General features: G+C 42.4%; 1 protein-coding gene across 1 annotated transcript in view; it reads left to right on the top strand.

The window, feature by feature from the left end:
* gabrg2 (gamma-aminobutyric acid type A receptor subunit gamma2) overlaps positions 1–7,556 on the top strand; it is a 58,029-nt gene extending 50,473 nt beyond the window's left edge. Inside the window, exons 8-10 of the mRNA XM_060936600.1 lie at positions 2,518–2,723; positions 3,815–3,838; positions 7,275–7,556. Coding sequence (XP_060792583.1) covers positions 2,518–2,723; positions 3,815–3,838; positions 7,275–7,556 — 512 coding nt within the window. The remainder of the gene's footprint in view (positions 1–2,517; positions 2,724–3,814; positions 3,839–7,274) is intronic.
* The last annotated feature ends 12,004 nt before the right edge of the window (positions 7,557–19,560 follow it).

The raw sequence follows: 19,560 nt of genomic DNA, 5'->3' as shown, positions 1-19,560 counted from the left end.
ATTGGAACACCCCTACATCCACCTGCAGCAGTTTGATGTAGTTCTCTAATCAGACGATCCCTTGATGCATCAAATCACTCAGATACAAATCAAGAGCTTCAGTTAATGTTCACAATGTTCAAACATCAGAATGGGAAAAACTGCGATCTCACAGTGTGACTTTCTCTCACTGTGGTCTGGGTGTTGGTTTGATCCAGATGGACTGGTTTGAGTATTTCAGAAGCTGCTGATCTCCTGGGGTTTTCACACACAACAGTCTCTAGAGTTTACACAGAATGGTGCAGAAAACAAAAAACACTGAGTGAGTGAGCGACAGTTCTGTGGGTGGAAACAAACGCCTTGTTGATAAGAGAGAGTCAGAGGGAAATGGACAGATTGGCTCGAGATGTCTTTTTTGCCAGGAAGGATATAGTAACTCATATAATCACTCTTTACAACCGTGGTGAGCAGAAAAGCATCTCAGCATGCAACAGCAGACAGAAGAACACACTGGGTTCCACTCCTGCAGCCAAGAACAGGGATCTTAGAACCAAGAACAAGTTCCTATTAAAGTGGCCGGTGAGTGTGTATCGTTAATGCATATTTTGATTATTTTGATTTTATTCTGGCGGCACAGTGGTGTAGTGGTTAGCGCTGTCGCCTCACAGCAAGAAGGTCCGGGTTCGAGCCCCGTGGCCGGCGAGGGCCTTTCTGTGTGGAGTTTGCATGTTCTCCCCGTGTCCGCGTGGGTTTCCTCCGGGTGCTCCGGTTTCCCCCACAGTCCAAAGACATGCAGGTTAGGTTAACTGGTGACTCTAAATTGAGCGTAGGTGTGAATGTGAGTGTGAATGGTTGTCTGTGTCTATGTGTCAGCCCTGTGATGACCTGGCGACTTGTCCAGGGTGAACCCCGCCTTTCACCCGTAGTCAGCTGGGATAGGCTCCAGCTTGCCTTCGACCCTTTAGAAGGATAAAGCGGCTACAGATAATGAGATGAGATGAGATGATTTTATTCTTCAACTTCATGACAACTTCAAGTGATGGCTTCATCGTCGCTAGCATTGCTCGTACACCGTTACTGTCATGGGTTTTTACTGAACATGTTTAAATGCGATAGAACACGATTAGAGAGCTAGCAGAACATCTTCATCCTAGCATAAGGGGATCTGCTGGAAATCTAAATGAGATCAGATGTGTAAGTCCTGGCTCTCAGTAAAAAGACCTCAACAGCTTATTGGCCAGTGAGGTTCTCACACTGACCCAGACACGGATAAAGGCTTTGCTCCATTGGTACTGAAGGAACATCATGAGCAGGACAGAGAGCAACTTGTTTCAGGATCAAAAAACAAAAACACCATTTTTGTCAGCTTTCTGAATCCGTGATTAAATTATCCTCGGTTTGATTCGTTTGTCGTTTCTGAGTTTCCACGCAGTGGTAGATCCGAGTCTGGTCTTGTAGGACTGAAGAATCCGAGGCTCTCGAGTGGCACAACAGAGAAGTGTTCGCCCTAACATACGGAGACTGAAATGATGCTTGATGTGTCTCAGAGGAATGATGTAACACCTTCATCCTCCTGGACTGGTAGCTGAGAGGAGATGCCTGACTGGTGGGTGGGAACTGGCCAAGACTAAAACTCAGGAGAAAATCGCAAAGGACTAAAGTAATGGGATCATTACCAAGATGGTTGCCAAGTGGAGAGACTTTACTACAAGGACTTCAACAGTTCCCGCCCTCAGTACTACTGTAGCCAATCAGACAGCAGCCCAGAATGATACCGTGTCCAGACCCCACGTCAGACCCAACATTTATCACTATATTGAAGTTTTTGTGTCCTTGAGTTATGAAGATTATCAAATTCATGAGCAGGAAGTTTGGAAAACCGAGATCCAAAATAATGATGTTGTATCTTTGTGATCTCACCATGCTCAAGGAAAGCGTTTGATTCTGATAACGACGCGACCTCGCCTGAACACAAACATCCACACTGCGATCATCAGTGAAGGTTCTCACTAATTAAGCTCTTCCTTCTTCATAAAATATCAGTGAAGGTCTCGAGCCCAGAGCTCTCCGTCCTCTCAGCGATGGAGCAGATGGTTCTTCTCAGTGAGCGCTCCCCTGCCACGCAGAGATGTTCCTCCTCGTGCACATTTTAGTGAGACATTAATTATAGAGTACAGCAGGGTTCCATCAGCGTTTAACTCAGGTGCAGATTAGCCATAATATTACCGAGAGGAACTGAGAAGCTTCTGGACATTCTTCTCTGCCCTTATCCTCAGCAAACATTTCTGGGCTTCCTGGTTGACGTTAATCAGCATGATGTTGTTTGTTTACTGGAATGTCTACAGGAATGTGATTTAAAAAACTGTTTGCTAACCTCAGTGATGAGTGAAAGCTAACGCTAGCACGGCTAGTTACAAACAGCAGGTCAGTTCAGGAGATGCTCTTATTCAAAGCTAGTTGTGCCAGTGAGCATGTGCTCATTTATGCTAACACATTAGCATTAGCAAGTGTGCTACCTCCAGCCTTCTTTCTGTGCAGGAATCACCACGGTGCTCACCATGACAACGCTCAGCACCATCGCCAGGAAGTCGCTGCCCAAAGTGTCGTACGTGACGGCCATGGACCTCTTCGTGTCCGTGTGCTTCATCTTCGTGTTCGCAGCGCTGATTGAGTATGGGACGCTGCACTACTTCGTGAGCAATCGCAAACCGAGCAAAAACAAAGACAAAAAGAAGAAAAACCCGGTGAGGAAATTATGCATGGTCAGGGTTTTAAACAACGGTTTGATAAAGTTTTATTAAAATATTTTGGTCTTCAAATTAGGATAAAATTTAAAATTAGCAAAATTAAACGTCCATTGTGTTCCAGGTACCAGCTGTAGTTGATTAGCTGAAACATGCTCGATATCTAAAATAAAAAAATTTAAAAACTGTTTTTTTAGCAAATCTAAAGGTTTCTAAACTGTTTTACTTTTTTCAGAATTATGTTGTTTTTTTTCAATTTTATATTTATTTTCAGATTAAATTATTTCTTCTTTACTCTGTTCTTTAAACTTTTATTTAAACAGCTTTAAAATAAAATTTTCATTTATTGTTTAAACTGTTCATCTTTCAAATCAATTATTTTACAGTAATCTATTATGTTCTAAAATCTTTTGTAAGGAAACCGTTTTTCCAAAATTATATTCCACTTTCAGAAATACCCCGCTCTCCTGCTCAGGGTGGAAAGATATTTGTTTTTTCCCAAAATGTAAAAGTAATTTTAAAAATTAATTATTTAACTTTTTCGTCCTAAAAATAATTTTTAGCTTTTTTATTTTTCAGAAATAATATTTAAGTTTTTCAACTTAAAAAAACTTTGTTTGAAAACAAATAAATAATTTTACAGTAATGCTTTCTTTATTCATTGTTTTAAACTGGAGGCTGTTAGCATCCATTACCTGTTAGCTATATTAGCCTCGTAGCTCCAAGATGCTAAATTCACACACTAAATGTTTTCATGTCTCCGCTGGTTAACGTTGTGGACGTTTAATTTTTTTTTTTATGTTCAATACACTGTGAACAATATTGAGTTGATTTTTGAGTAAAAGCTTCAGATCGACTCTCAGCTCTTCCTCCTGTCTTTTAAATGTTTTAGACGTATTAGAATCTGTGTGTGTGTGTGTGTGTGTGTGTGTGTGTGTGTGTGTGTGTGTGTGTACAGTAAGTTCTCTGTGAATTCATCACTTTTTCGACATTTTGTTGTTTTGTGTCCCTTCATGTGTCGGAGTGCTTTTTTTTTCTTCTTTTTTGTTAATTGGACATGTTCTTTTTGTGTTTCCTGTTTGGACTGAAAGCTCCTCCGGCTCTTTCCCTCGAAGGTATTTTTGCTTGTGTACGGGTTTTGCATGTGTGTGTGTGTATGTGTGTGTTTCTGTGTGTGTGTATGTGTGTGTTTCTGTGTGTGTGTGTGTGTGTGTGTGTGTGTGTGTGTGTGTGTGTGTGTGTGTACTGTCTCTGTTCAAGCTAACCCATAATGTTTCCTTACACGAGCACGATTAGCATCACGCTACTGCTAATACAGAACCTGCTAAATGTCTTGCGCTAAGAAGGCAGCGGCTAAAACACACACACACACACACACACACACACAACTTTAAGTCACAATTGTTTGCTAATTAAAGACTTCCTTTTTTCTTCGCTTACTCACCTGCCCGTGTGTGTGTGTGTGTGTGTGTGTGTGTGGCTTTAACCTGACACCGCGTGAGGAGTCAGCGGAGCTTTAACAGCCTGAAAAAGACAACATCGCTAAAACACTTTAGCCTGAACGAGCTTTAAAAACTCAATATGATAATTTTACAGGTCTGTAATTATCAAGAGGAAACGGATTAATAATAATAATAATAATACAATGTGCAAAATAAAATGATAAGCCAGAGTAAATCAGTAATTTAATACTGAGGTTACAAAAAGGAAAATGTAAAATGTTGATTGAAGACAAGAATTTTAAATTTAAAAAAATAATAATTGAAAAAATTGCTGAAGCTCATCAGCTTTCAGAAACTGTTTTTATTTATTATTTTCTAAACAATGCTGTTCACGAGAGCTTTTTTACCGTTTAAAAATCTATTTTTTTCTGTAAATTGTTTACCTTTCAAAATTTTCAGAATTAATATACGAGTTCTTTTTTTTAATTTTGCATCTTTCAGTAATAATTTTAACTTTTACAATATGGACTTTTAGCAATTTACCTTCAATTTTAAGTTCTAAAATGTAAATTTAAAAAATATTTGTGTACTTTCTACCATAAAATAATGTTCAAATTTAAAAAATTGAAATGTTCTTAAAATGTAAAGCTTTCAGACTTTTTTTTTAATTGTTTAAAAATTTAAGTAAACAAAAATTCTTTAAGAATCAAGTTTGTGTTGTGAAGAATTTGTGGGGAAATGTGGAACATGGCAATAAAACAGGGAGAATAAAATAACTTGGTATATGAAATAATTAAAATAAAAATTAGAGAGAGAGAGAGAGAGATTTTGACTCCCCACTCTCAGTGTTGTCTCATTTCACGCCGTTAAAGCTGCAGCTCATGTTTATTGCTCTTTATTTCCTGCTGCTTTCCCGACTCACCCTGAGCAACGCACTTCGGCCGCAAGTCAATCCAAAACGAGTGCACTCTGTTTATAAGGGACGATAAACGCCCGTGAGGAACTAGTGCTGGGCAAAACACGTTCCTAAAGCCAGTGAGATGCATTTCCTGTTCAGTCGCCACTGCGCTGCGGGAAGGTGAACGAGTATAAAACCAGAGAAACGCAGCAGCTTCGATCAGAACTGAACAAAATAAAACCCGTCCTTTTAAATTCTTTATATTAACCCGATTTGAGCTTCATCTCTGGGAACAATCCCAGAATTCTTTTCACTCCAGCAGAGCAGGCATGAGTCGAGACAAACGTGGTGCACCAAGTTATTAGCGTAGCATATTTATGTGAGAAGTTGATAACATTAAAATGCTAAAATGATATAAAACGGTGTAAATAGTTAGCTTATATGACGAATACACTAGTCACAGAGGTCCTAGTTACTAAACAACTAGCAACTGAACCTGAAGTATAATAAGTACAGCGTAGCACAATATAGCGTTGTCTATGTTTTAGTACCACAAAGTACACTATATAACATAGTGCAGTATGATACAGGAGAACACAGTATAGTGTAGTATAGTGGAGCATAGTAAAGCAGTGCAGTATAATGTACCGTACTATAATGCAGTATAGTTTAGGGTTGTGTAGTATAACAGGGAGGTGTAATGGTAGAATGCAGTGTAGTGTATGTAGACTAGTAGAGTGTAATACAGTTTAACATAACAGTACAGTATAGTGTAGTACAGTGTGGTATAGTGTAGTACAGTGTGGTATAGTGTCAAATAGTACAGTAAAATATAATATAGCATAATGGTGTAACATTTCATAACACAGTACAGTAGTTCAGTGCAGTATATAGTATTGTATAGTATAGCAGTGTAGTACAGTGCAGTGCGGTGTAGTATAGTAGAATATAGTGTAGTACAGTACAGTGCGGTATAATACAGTGTTGTGTAGTGTGGTTTATTATAACAGTGTGGTGTAGTATAGTAGAATGCAGTCTATTACAGGATAGTAAGTAAAGTGTAGCACAAGATAGTGTTGTATAGTATAATTTAGCAGAGCACAGTCTCATGTAGTACAGTAGAACACAGTATTATAGAGTACAGTATAGTGTGGTATAATATAGAACAGTTTACTCCAGTATACAGTGTCGTATAATATACAGTAGTCTATAGAGGAGTATAGTGTAGTAGCTAACAGACTAGCAAAAATATAATCCACTTTTTGAGTCTCAAACATCATTAAATATGATCCAGTAAGATTCCAGTATGCAAATGAAAGCCACACAGAACCACTTTACCAAATAAAAAGGGTGAATTTCTTTTAAGATTATAATTTGCATATTTGTCAACAGCTACTTATTGCTAATATTTAATATAGAAACAATACTGAATCTTTAAAACCCATTTTTGTGATCATACAGTTTCATTAATACACAGCTGGATTTACCCAGAGTGCAGTTTAAAGGTCAGCTGTGTGAAGTGAGTGTAAACCCACAGGAAGATGCACTTCATCGGAGGAACCTTCTGGAAGTGTGTGCAGGAGATTAAAGAACACTGATCGTCTCATTTAAATGTCAGAGAAGGCGACAGTGTGTACGAGCGAAACGGACAAAGTCACGTCGTGCGATTAGTGAGAGCGAGCGAGGTTACAGCAGAGAGTTCATCACAGCGCTGTAGCGGCAGACGAATTTACTCGCAGAACGACGCTCTACATCTTCAGCTTTAAAAGTTCATGCTGGAGTTTATCACTTAAACACATGCTGAGGTTTACTGCCCAATTAAATCAGTTCATAATTATGCACAATTTATCATTTTGATGCAGTAGGTTATTTAATGTTAGCTAGCATGCTAAGCAACTGTACTGCTGGTTTTAATTACACAGTAGGTGGAGCTAGCATGAGCTTTTAGTGAATATCTTCTGCTGGACAGATAAAATGAGCTAAACCAGAGTGTTAGCTTAAAGCTAGTGTTCTGCTGATTGTTCAGCTAAGATTAATGCGGACATTAGCAGAGCAGAGATTGGGGGTTTGCATTACTGTGCAAAATAAAAATTTTGTCATGAGCCTTGCCCAGCACTAGCATGAGTTCTCTCAGAATTGGTGCTAATATAAGACACATACGTACATGCTTGTGTATAAATGAACATCGTCGTCCTTTTGTCCCCACTGAAGCAGAACCCGACGGTGGATATCCGTCCCCGCTCGGCTACAGCGATCCAGATGAACAACGCCACACACATGCAGGAGCGCGATGAGGAGTTTGGCTACGAGTGTCTGGACGGGAAAGACTGCACAAGCTTCTTTTGTTGCTTTGAGGATTGTCGCTCAGGGGCGTGGCGTCACGGGCGCCTGCACATCCGCGTCTCCAAGATCGACTCGTACGCACGCATCTTCTTCCCTACTGCCTTCGGCCTCTTCAACCTCGTCTACTGGGTGTCATACCTGTACCTGTGAGCGCCACCGCTACGTCTGCAGCGCAATGCTAACCATACAGAGTAACACTAAACGTACAACGCTAATCATACAACGTAATGCTAGTCATATAGTAGAAGGCTAATCACACAAATGCTGCTTTTTTAACACAGTCTTTATTGCTAACATTTCCTCGTCACCTCCATCCTGTTTCAGTGTGCCCTTGGCGACTTTCCCTTACCTGTGTTACACTAGTGTGCACTTCTCCTACAGGACTAAAAACACCAGATAGTGAAAGACATAGACTAGATAGTGGAACGTAATCCAGTAGATTATTGGATGTGTCATCCTCTAGATTGTTGTGATCTAGCTCCAAGATAATGGGAGGTGTGGACTGGATAGAGGAAGCTATAGCCTACATTATCAGATCTAGTCCTCTAGAATATGGGTGGTCTAGTCCCCTAGATAGTAAGTGATGATGGTTATGGACTAAATATCACGGGACTGTGGGAGGTGTAGTCCACTAGGTAGTAGAATATCTCTATGATGATCATGGACTAAATATGACAAGCCTGATGGAGATATAGTCCACTAGATTGAAATAATCATGTAGTCCACTAGATATTGGGAGATCTAGTCCGGTAGAAGATGGTAGGTCAAGTCCACTAGACTGTAGGTGATTTCGAGCCATGGATAATGAGAGAGATCAGTGACAAAATGTAGACTAGATAGTGGGACGCAGTCTACTAGATGATGGAAGATCAGGTACACTAGATATTGGAATGTGTACTCCTCTAGATTGCGGGTGATCTAGTCCCCTAGATACTGGAGGTTATGGACAAAATATCACTAGATGTAGTCCACTACATTGAGGGTAATATAGTTTACTAGACAGTAGGTATTCTAGTCAAATTCATTTTTTACACATTTTTGGGACGTGTAGTCCTCTAGACTGGGTGATCTAGTCCCCTAGGTAGTGGCAGATATCAATGATGGTTATGAACTGGATTTGTGGAAGCTGCAGTCCACTAGATAGTGAGAGATGTAATCTAGACTGTGTCACTATATTAGATAGTCCACTAGATAATGGGAGGTCTAGTCTGCTAGAAAATGGTAGATATGAGTCCACTAGATTGAGAGGATGTAGTCCACTAGATGGAAGATCTAGTTTGCTAGAGTACTAGTTATTAGGTGATCTAGTCCGCTAAATATAGTCTACTTGACCTTGTATTGGTATTGTCACTAGATAGTGGAATAATAACTGCATAGCACTAGATTATGGAAAATTTAGTCCACTAGACTGAGGGAGAGCTAATGCACTAGATTGGGTTAATGTAGTCCATTTTATAGTGGGAGATATTGTGAAGACCAAGATATTCTCCACGATATGCATTCCACTAGATTGTGTGATATTTAGTGCACTAGATAGTGTGAGATGTTGACCACTAGATAATAGGAAGTCTAGGCCACTCGCGAGATCGAATCCTCTCTAACAAATTTCGCTCGAGTGGTTAAAAGTCCTTAAAATGGCAGTGGGGAAGTGAGCGAGGGGAAGTGAGCGAGGGGAAGTCAGCGAAGGTGCACTGAGAGCAGGATCGGAACAGGATCCATTTTAATGTTATTTTGCTGTCGCACTCTGAGATGAGTAAGAAAAGCTGCTGAAGTTCTGATTGATTAAAGATGAGGGCAGTGGGTGGGGCTAGGATGAAAGGCGGGGTTAGTGCTCATAGCTTTAATCACACTTCCATTCATATCAGATATCAAATACATCATGAAGTAAGAGACACCTGTTTTCCAGCTTTGTTGTTGTGTTTATTTGATTGTCGTGTCGTCGTGAACAAAGCGAAGGCTGTAGCAAAACATTTTGGGGGGCGGGGCTTCAACACAGCACTTCTGTCACTTCTATCAGGGACTCGGTGAAGTATTTAGATTTGCATGTTTAGTCTAGAGTTCCCAGAATTCCGATGAATGAACAGGAAGTGATGTCACTGGCAAGGCAAGATGCCACTTCGGACGTTATTTATGAATTCATTCTGAAGTGGCGTAACCAGTCGTTTTACATTTACACAAAAGAAAATGAAATGAAATGTGAAATTTATTTATTCAGTATTTATTTCTGTTCGTTAGCTGCTGTGTTTTATGACCACTGGTAAAAATCTACCATCTGTACAAAGGGTGTAAATATTTAATACTGTACAATGTAGTGATTTATTTATTATCTATTGCATGCACCGTTACAAAACAGCAAACAATTATTTAACAATTTTCCATTTATGATTCCAAAATGAATATGAAATTCACTGCTTATATCAGTTTTAAAAATGAAAAAGCAAATTTGTTGTCTGGATCTCATAAACACATTCATATTTACAACTAATTTATTTTTAATTATTTCCAGCTTTTGATGTCTGGAAGAAACTTTTACTCATTTGTATATGGAACTTGTGGGCGTGGCTATCCTTCCTGACATCATCTTTACGAAAAGGACTCAAGAACCCTAACAGAGTCGATTTGTGTGTATTTTATTGAATATTTGTGATAGTAACTAACGACCATGCTAGCCAGGCGTGTTGCTTTTTGTTAGCTGTCTAGCGATATGTAATATTTATTTTACTGAGATAGAAGCGAGTTTTTGATTTATGTTTAGCTGGCATACGTCAGTGACACATTCTAAATGTAAGTTATTTTATCCTAATGAATACATTTTTCAGTCTCACCTCAGTACGATGTAACACTTAAATAAATGTAAATCACAGGAAACCATGTGATGAATTTCAGCCAATGGGACAGTATTTATGATGTCAGGAAGGACCACGACGGTCCTGTTTGTAATGTTTTTAACATGAAGCTGTTATCGACGCTCCCTTACAAAGCAGGACAGGACGACATACCTGAACAGTGTTATCGGTACAGTGTGTTTCCTTTGCTAACTAGCTGCTATGCTAATCTAGCAGAACAACGTGGAGGACTCGGAAGAATAAAAACCCAGTCTGAACTCGCAATATCTGAACTCAAATGTGATCATTTTAAAAGTATTTTATTTTAAAAAGCTGATAGTTAGATTACTGCAGTGGACTCTGGGTAATTTGTGCACAATCATATCAAGTCAGTTCTCATTAACGAACTTTTACTCGAGCTGATGACGTGATTTAATGAGGATGGTTACAGTGGTGAAGGAGATTCGACCGACATGGAGACACGGAGATGTCAAAGAGGACGTGTTAAAGAGGATTGAGAGCAGCCATGGACGAAGACCAGAGACTTTTTCATTTTCAGATACGGATGGACATAATATGATTTTCTGAACTGAAGCATAATTATTATAAATATGAACACAGAAAATAAACACGTATGGAATTACTGTGAGGACGTCTCGGTCTTTATTTTTTATGTATTATGGCACTCATCAAGGATTTGTTTGATCCATATTTACTTTTTATGATAAGTCCAAATCTCAAGGTGCTTTACGTCAAATTAATTTACTAAGATTAAGAGGTTGATAAGATTGAATTTAAATTCATTTTGTGGGTTTTAAGACATTTCCAGAGATGTTTAACAACACTTGAGGGACGACCATGCTAGCTAAGGTAAGCTAACTAACTGAATGATTTATTTATTACCTCGCCCGGAACGGAGTCCACCAGGGGGTGAGGTATTGTTTTTGGTGCGGTTTCTTTGTTTGTTTCTTTGTTTTTTGTTCATGATATTACGGGAAAATGGCTGGATCAATCTTCATGAAACTTTCAGGATAGATGGTCATTGGTCTCAAATACAACCTCCAACATTTTGAGGGTCGTCCAGTGAAGGTCACCAAAAAAGTCAAAATTGTTTTTGTTGTGTCTACTGCCTCATATAGAGGCGCGAGCCACTACATCATCGTGCTGTAAGAGTGTAACAGTTGCGCATGTGCATACACATGTTCCTATTAAAATGTCCGGTGAGTGTATACAATTCGGTTCAGTGTTTGAAATAAATGGACTAAAGAAATCACTTTCAGACATGTTTATGCTTATTACAGAGGGAAAGTGCGTTCCGCTGAGCTCTAGCGCCGGGCCATTTCCAGGAAATAAGAGTTTGGGTCGTGGCGACAGTGTGTGTGTATCAGCCTCGGTTCGGAGGTTTCAGTTTCGAAAACTGTAAGAGTAGAATAATATAAAGTACAGACACTTGCTATATTTTACTTTTGTGATTTTTAAATTGTTCGTTTTTGGATTACGCTTCATTGTTGTGGCTACTGTCTCATAGAATAAATATATACCGTATGTGATATTTACTGTATGGACATGGGATCAGAAAACTATTTTATTTATAATCAGTAGCACATGGACCCATAGGGGACTGATATTTTTTTCACGATATCTTCCTCCATATTCATCATGAGTGCGACCGGGCGAGGTTAGTTTTGCCTGATAACACTTGTTGTGTTTAGTGTAGTGAGATCTTTGATGTCTAACAGGATGGAATTGGTTTTATCTTTATTCCTCTTGTTAAGAGTGACTAATTTATTGACATTTGGGGAAATATTCTTGCTAGCTGTTAATATAGATTAATTCCAAATTCCTGTTTTATAATCGTCACATTTACATACAAAGTCAGAGCAGGTGATTTCAGATGTAGCCACTTTTTAAACTTTATTTCTGTTTTTACTTTAGTGATCGTACAGGCAGCAAACCACCGTCATGCCGTGTGCAAATTCTGTCCCAGTTGTCTGTCCTTGAATTATCTACATTGAACAAGTCAATTTGGCATGCACGGGTGTCCGAACACAAAGCCAAATGAGGCAGAAGGTCTGATTTTCCTGCAGCTGAGGCTCATGTTGCATTAACAGGAGCAGAGAAGCGACTTGCAGTGAATCAGTAAACTGCAGCGTTGAAATGCAAACGGCTCGACGAGCGTGATTTACCTGAGCGAGGTCGGAGGTGATAGATAGGCTCCAGATCTGTGAGGTCACTGAGGAGAACCGACAGGAACAAAGCGGGATGCAAACAATGACTGCTTGTGGAACAGAAACGTGTTTTAGCTGTATAAGAGTGAAGACATGCCAGAGGACATTCCTGTCATATTCATTAGGTGACCGGTGTCTTCTGCAGTCAATCAATCACAGCAGTGTCGGGACAAATAATGTGTTCATAACTGCATTTATAGAATCAGGCTCACAAGCAAAGCTGGCACTGTGAAACATCGCTGACTAAAGTTTTTTAGAACTAGTTCTACGATCATATCAACCATCACCATGACAACCTCCCTACAGTTACGCTCTTACTAACCTTTCCCATGGCTCCATCCCCATGGTAACCTTCCCACAGTAACCTCACTATGATGACCTCCTGATAATATCCTTCTCCACTGAAACCTCCACATCGTTCGTATCCCTGTAATAACTGCTCATACTATTCCTCTCCATGGTAATTATTTCCACAGTAACCCCGCCCACAGTAACCCTCCCCACAGTAACCACGCCCATAGTAACCCTCCCCACGCCACCATAAACCCTCCCACAGTAACCCCGGCACAGTAACCCTCCCCACAGTAACCCTTCCCCACCTCACCATAACCCCTTCCACAGTAACCCTCCCACAGTAAACCTGCCACAGAAACCCTCCGCAGAGTAACCCCGACCACAGTAACCCATCCCCACAGTAACCCTCCCCACAGTAACCACGCCCACAGTAAACCTGCCTACAGTAACCCCGCCCACAGAAACCCTCTCCAGAGTAACCCCGGCCACAGTAACCCCTGCCACAGTAACCCATCCCCACAGTATCCACGCCCACAGTAAACCTGCCTACAGTAACCCCGCCCACAGTAACTCTTCCCAGAGAAATCGGCCCCACAGTGGCCTTGTCAACAATTTGTACCCTAAGTAACTCTTCCTCTTTGTATGTTTCAGAGACACCTTTATAAGTGCACTTTTCCTGACTAGTGGATTTTCACCCACACTCACATTAATTAATTAATTAATTAATTAATTAATTAATTAATTAATAAAACAACTCATTAATTTGCAGACGCTCTTATCCAGAGTGACATACAACACACCCAGAGCATCGTGGGGAGCAGGTGGGGGTTGGGTGCCTTACTCAAGGGCACTTCAGCCATTTCTGCTGGTCTAGGGACTTGACCCAATGCCCTTTTGTTCCCAAAACTGCTTCGTTAACCATTAGGCCATGGCGTCCCCTCACACACTAACACACTCACCCTCACACACACACTAACACACTGACCCTCACACACACTAACACACCCTCACACACACTAACACACCCTCACACATTCACCCTCACACTAACACACTCACACTAACACACTCACACTAACACACTCACACTAACACACTCACCCTCACACACACTAACACACCCTCACACACACTAACTCACCCTCACACACACTAACACACTCACACTAACACACACTCACCCTCACACACACTAACACACACTCACCCTCACACACACTAACACACCCTCACACACACTAACACACTCACCCTCACACACACTAACACACCCTCACACACACTAACACACCCTCACACACACTAACACACCCTCACACACACTAACACACTCACCCTCACACACACTAACACACCCTCACACACACTAACACACCCTCACACACACTAACACACCCTCACACACACTAACTCACCCTCACACACACTAACACACTCACACTAACACACACTCACCCTCACACACACTAACACACACTCACCCTCACACACACTAACACACCCTCACACACACTAACACACTCACCCTCACACACACTAACACACCCTCACACACACTAACACACCCTCACACACACTAACACACCCTCACACATTCACCCTCACCCTCACACTAACACACTCACACTAACACACTCACCCTCACACACACTAACACACCCTCACACACACTAACTCACCCTCACACACACTAACACACTCACACTAACACACACTCACCCTCACACACACTAACACACACTCACACACACTAACTCACCCTCACACACACTAACACACTCACACTAACACACACTCACCCTCACACACACTAACACACACTCACCCTCACACACACTAACACACTCACCCTCACACTAACACACTCACCCTCACACACTCACACTAACACACTCACCCTCACACTAACACACTCACCCTCTCACCCTCACACTAACACACTAACACACTCACCCTCACACTAACACACTCGCCCTCACACTGACACACTCACCCTCACACACTCACACTAACACACTCGCCCTCACACTAACACCCTCACACACTCACACTAACACACTCGCCCTCACACTAACACACTCACACACTCACACTAACACACTCACCCTCACACTAACACACTCACCCTCTCACCCTCACAGTAACACACTCACCCTCACACTAACACACTCACCCTCACACTGACACACTCACCCTCACACACACTAACACACTCACCCTCACCCTAACACACTCACCCTCACACTAACACACTCACCCTCACACTAAGACACACACCTTCACACTAACACACTCACCCTCACACACTCACACTAACACACTCACCCTCACACACTCACACTAACACACTCACACTAACACACACACCTTCACACTAACACAGTCACACTCACACTAACACACTCACACTAACACACTCACACTAACACTAACACACTCACCCTCACACTAACACACACACCTTCACACTAACACAGTCACACTCACACTAACACACTCACCCTCACACTAACACACTCACACTAACACACTCACACTAACACACTCACCCTCACACTAACACACTCACCCTCACACACACTAACACACTCACCCTCACACTAACACACTCACACACTCACACTAACACACTCACAGTTTAATACTTTTATTTGGATCATCACACAGGGAAGAATTGCAGATCCAAACATTATTGGAAATACTCTGTAGATTGGCAAGTGTGATCATAAAAAAAAATGAGTCTAACAATGTCTATGGATAAATATGACATCTCCGTCTCCAGATGGACAAACTACCTATTATGGCAGAAATTGAGCAATATTTAACCAGCCTCTTAGCGCTTATTTTGCATAGTCCACACAGTTGCAACCCACATAGGACAAGTTTATGTACATGCCCAAGGCTTCCAAATACAAGAACAATTAATTTGAAATTATAACCAAGGCACATAATTGACTCCACAAGTGTCTGATACTTTAGCATCTTGGTGTTAAAACAAGTAACCATGTATAAATCAAACGAGCAGCCTATTTCGATAATCATTACTGTTCTATTGCTTTCATTTATGATGGTGATATCTGGAGTATTTGGGAAGTCATTCAATTGAACATTGTCATGATTTTCAGTATTAAACCAATCCATTTGCACTGTGTTTATGCATATCTGTTCTTTCATCTACAATTTCTTTAATACTGTCAAAAACCAGGTCAACTAATCGGTCGTGCCTAGCGATGTAAAGTCCTTTGTAAAAACTACAACCATTAAAAATATGTGCTATTGTTTCAATTTGACCAGTGGAACAGTGAAAGATACAGTGCGGGTTATGATCTGAAGGATACCAGGTAGCCAGATTATATTTTGTTGGGAGGACCTGGAGGCGAGCCTTGATTGTAAAAATTAAAATGTCCTCACCAACAGAGCAGTTGCTGAGCACAGAGTGAGACAGTGCATGATCTGCAAAGGTCAAACCGGTCAATTTTCCCTGCAGATTCAGGCTGGCCCAGTGCTGTGCGCTCTGGGACCGTTTCATATGAAGGATTAAAGCCCGTGCAGGTTTTGTGGGCAGCTCCTGTTCTCCTTCGCCTTGCACGTAAGTTGCGCGTGCATATATGAATGGGTCCGTTATGATGTTATCAAAAGATGTTACTTTTGCGCCATCTAGTTTGGCCCACTCACACTCACACTAACACACTCACCCTGACATACTCACACTAACACATTCACACTAACACACTCACCCTCACACTAACACACTCACCCTCACACTAACACACTCACCCTCACACACTTACCCTCACACTAACACACTCACCCTCGCACACTCACCCTCTCACACTCACACTAACACACTCACCCTGACATACTCACACTAACACACTCACCCTCACACACTCACCCTCACACTAACACACTCACCCTCACACTAACACACTCACCCTCACACACTCACCCTCACACTAACACACTCACCCTCGCACACTCACCCTCTCACACTCACACTAACACACTCACCCTGACATACTCACACTAACACACTCACCCTCACACTAACACACTCACCCTCACACACTTACCCTCACACTAACACACTCACCCTCACACACTCACCCTCTCACACTCACACTAACACACTCACCCTGACATACTCACACTAACACACTCACACTAACACACTCACCCTCACACTAACACACTCACCCTCACACTAACACACTCACCCTCACACACTCACCCTCACACTAACACACTCACCCTCGCACACTCACCCTCTCACACTCACACTAACACACTCACCCTGACATACTCACACTAACACACTCACACTAACACACTCACCCTCACACTAACACACTCACCCTCACACTAACACACTCACCCTCACACACTCACCCTCACACTAACACACTCACCCTCGCACACTCACCCTCTCACACTCACACTAACACACTCACCCTGACATACTCACACTAACACACTCACCCTCACACTAACACACTCACCCTCACACACTTACCCTCACACTAACACACTCACCCTCACACACTCACCCTCTCACACTCACACTAACACACTCACCCTGACATACTCACACTAACACACTCACACTAACACACTCACCCTCACACTAACACACTCACCCTCACACTAACACACTCACCCTCACACACTCACCCTCACACTAACACACTCACCCTCGCACACTCACCCTCTCACACTCACACTAACACACTCACCCTGACATACTCACACTAACACACTCACCCTGACATACTCACACTAACACATTCACACTAACACACTCACCCTCACACTAACACACTCACCCTCACACTAACACACTCACCCTCACACACTTACCCTCACACTAACACACTCACCCTCGCACACTCACCCTCTCACACTCACACTAACACACTCACCCTGACATACTCACACTAACACACTCACACTAACACACTCACCCTCACACTAACACACTCACCCTCACACTAACACACTCACCCTCACACACTCACCCTCACACTAACACACTCACCCTCGCACACTCACCCTCTCACACTCACACTAACACACTCACCCTGACATACTCACACTAACACACTCACACTAACACACTCACCCTCACACTAACACACTCACCCTCACACTAACACACTCACCCTCACACACTCACCCTCACACTAACACACTCACCCTCGCACACTCACCCTCTCACACTCACACTAACACACTCACCCTGACATACTCACACTAACACACTCACCCTCACACTAACACACTCACCCTCACACACTTACCCTCACACTAACACACTCACCCTCACACACTCACCCTCTCACACTCACACTAACACACTCACCCTGACATACTCACACTAACACACTCACACTAACACACTCACCCTCACACTAACACACTCACCCTCACACTAACACACTCACCCTCACACACTCACCCTCACACTAACACACTCACCCTCGCACACTCACCCTCTCACACTCACACTAACACACTCACCCTGACATACTCACACTAACACATTCACACTAACACACTCACCCTCACACTAACACACTCACCCTCACACACTTACCCTCACACTAACACACTCACCCTCACACTAACACACTCACCCTCACACACTTACCCTCACACTAACACACTTACCCTCACACTAACACACTCACCCTCACACTAACACACTCACCCTCACACACTTACCCTCACACTAACACACTCACCCTCGCACACTCACCCTCTCACACTAACACACTCACCCTGACATACTCACACTAACACATTCACACTAACACACTCACCCTCACACTAACACACTCACCCTCACACTAACACACTCACCCTCACACACTCACCCTCACACTAACACACTCACCCTCGCACACTCACCCTCTCACACTCACACTAACACACTCACCCTGACATACTCACACTAACACACTCACCCTGACATACTCACACTAACACATTCACACTAACACACTCACCCTCACACTAACACACCCTCACACTAACACACTCACCCTCACACACTCACCCTCACACTAACACACTCACCCTGACATACTCACACTAACACACTCACCCTGACATACTCACACTAACACATTCACACTAACACACTCACCCTCACACTAACACACTCACCCTCACACTAACACACCCTCACACTAACACACTCACCCTCACACACTCACCCTCACACTAACACACTCACCCTCACACACTCACCCTCACACACTCACCCTCACACTAACACACTCACCCTGACATACTCACACTAACACATTCACACTAACACACTCACCCTCACACTAACACACTCACCCTCACACACTTACCCTCACACTAACACACTCACCCTCGCACACTCACCGTCTCACACTAACACACTCACCCTGACATACTCACACTAACACATTCACACTAACACACTCACCCTCACACTAACACACTCACCCTCACACTAACACACTCACCCTCACACACTCACCCTCACACTAACACACTCACCCTCGCACACTCACCCTCTCACACTCACACTAACACACTCACCCTGACATACTCACACTAACACATTCACACTAACACACTCACCCTCACACTAACACACTCACCCTCACACTAACACACTCACCCTCACACACTCACCCTCACACTAACACACTCACCCTCGCACACTCACCCTCTCACACTCACACTAACACACTCACCCTGACATACTCACACTAACACATTCACACTAACACACTCACCCTCACACTAACACACTCACCCTCACACACTCAC

This window comes from Neoarius graeffei, chromosome 12 (assembly GCF_027579695.1).
Source record: "Neoarius graeffei isolate fNeoGra1 chromosome 12, fNeoGra1.pri, whole genome shotgun sequence".
Lineage (NCBI taxonomy): Eukaryota > Metazoa > Chordata > Actinopteri > Siluriformes > Ariidae > Neoarius > Neoarius graeffei.
The sequence above is the reverse complement of the archived record's forward strand: the minus strand, read 5'-3'. Positions and strand labels throughout refer to the sequence as shown.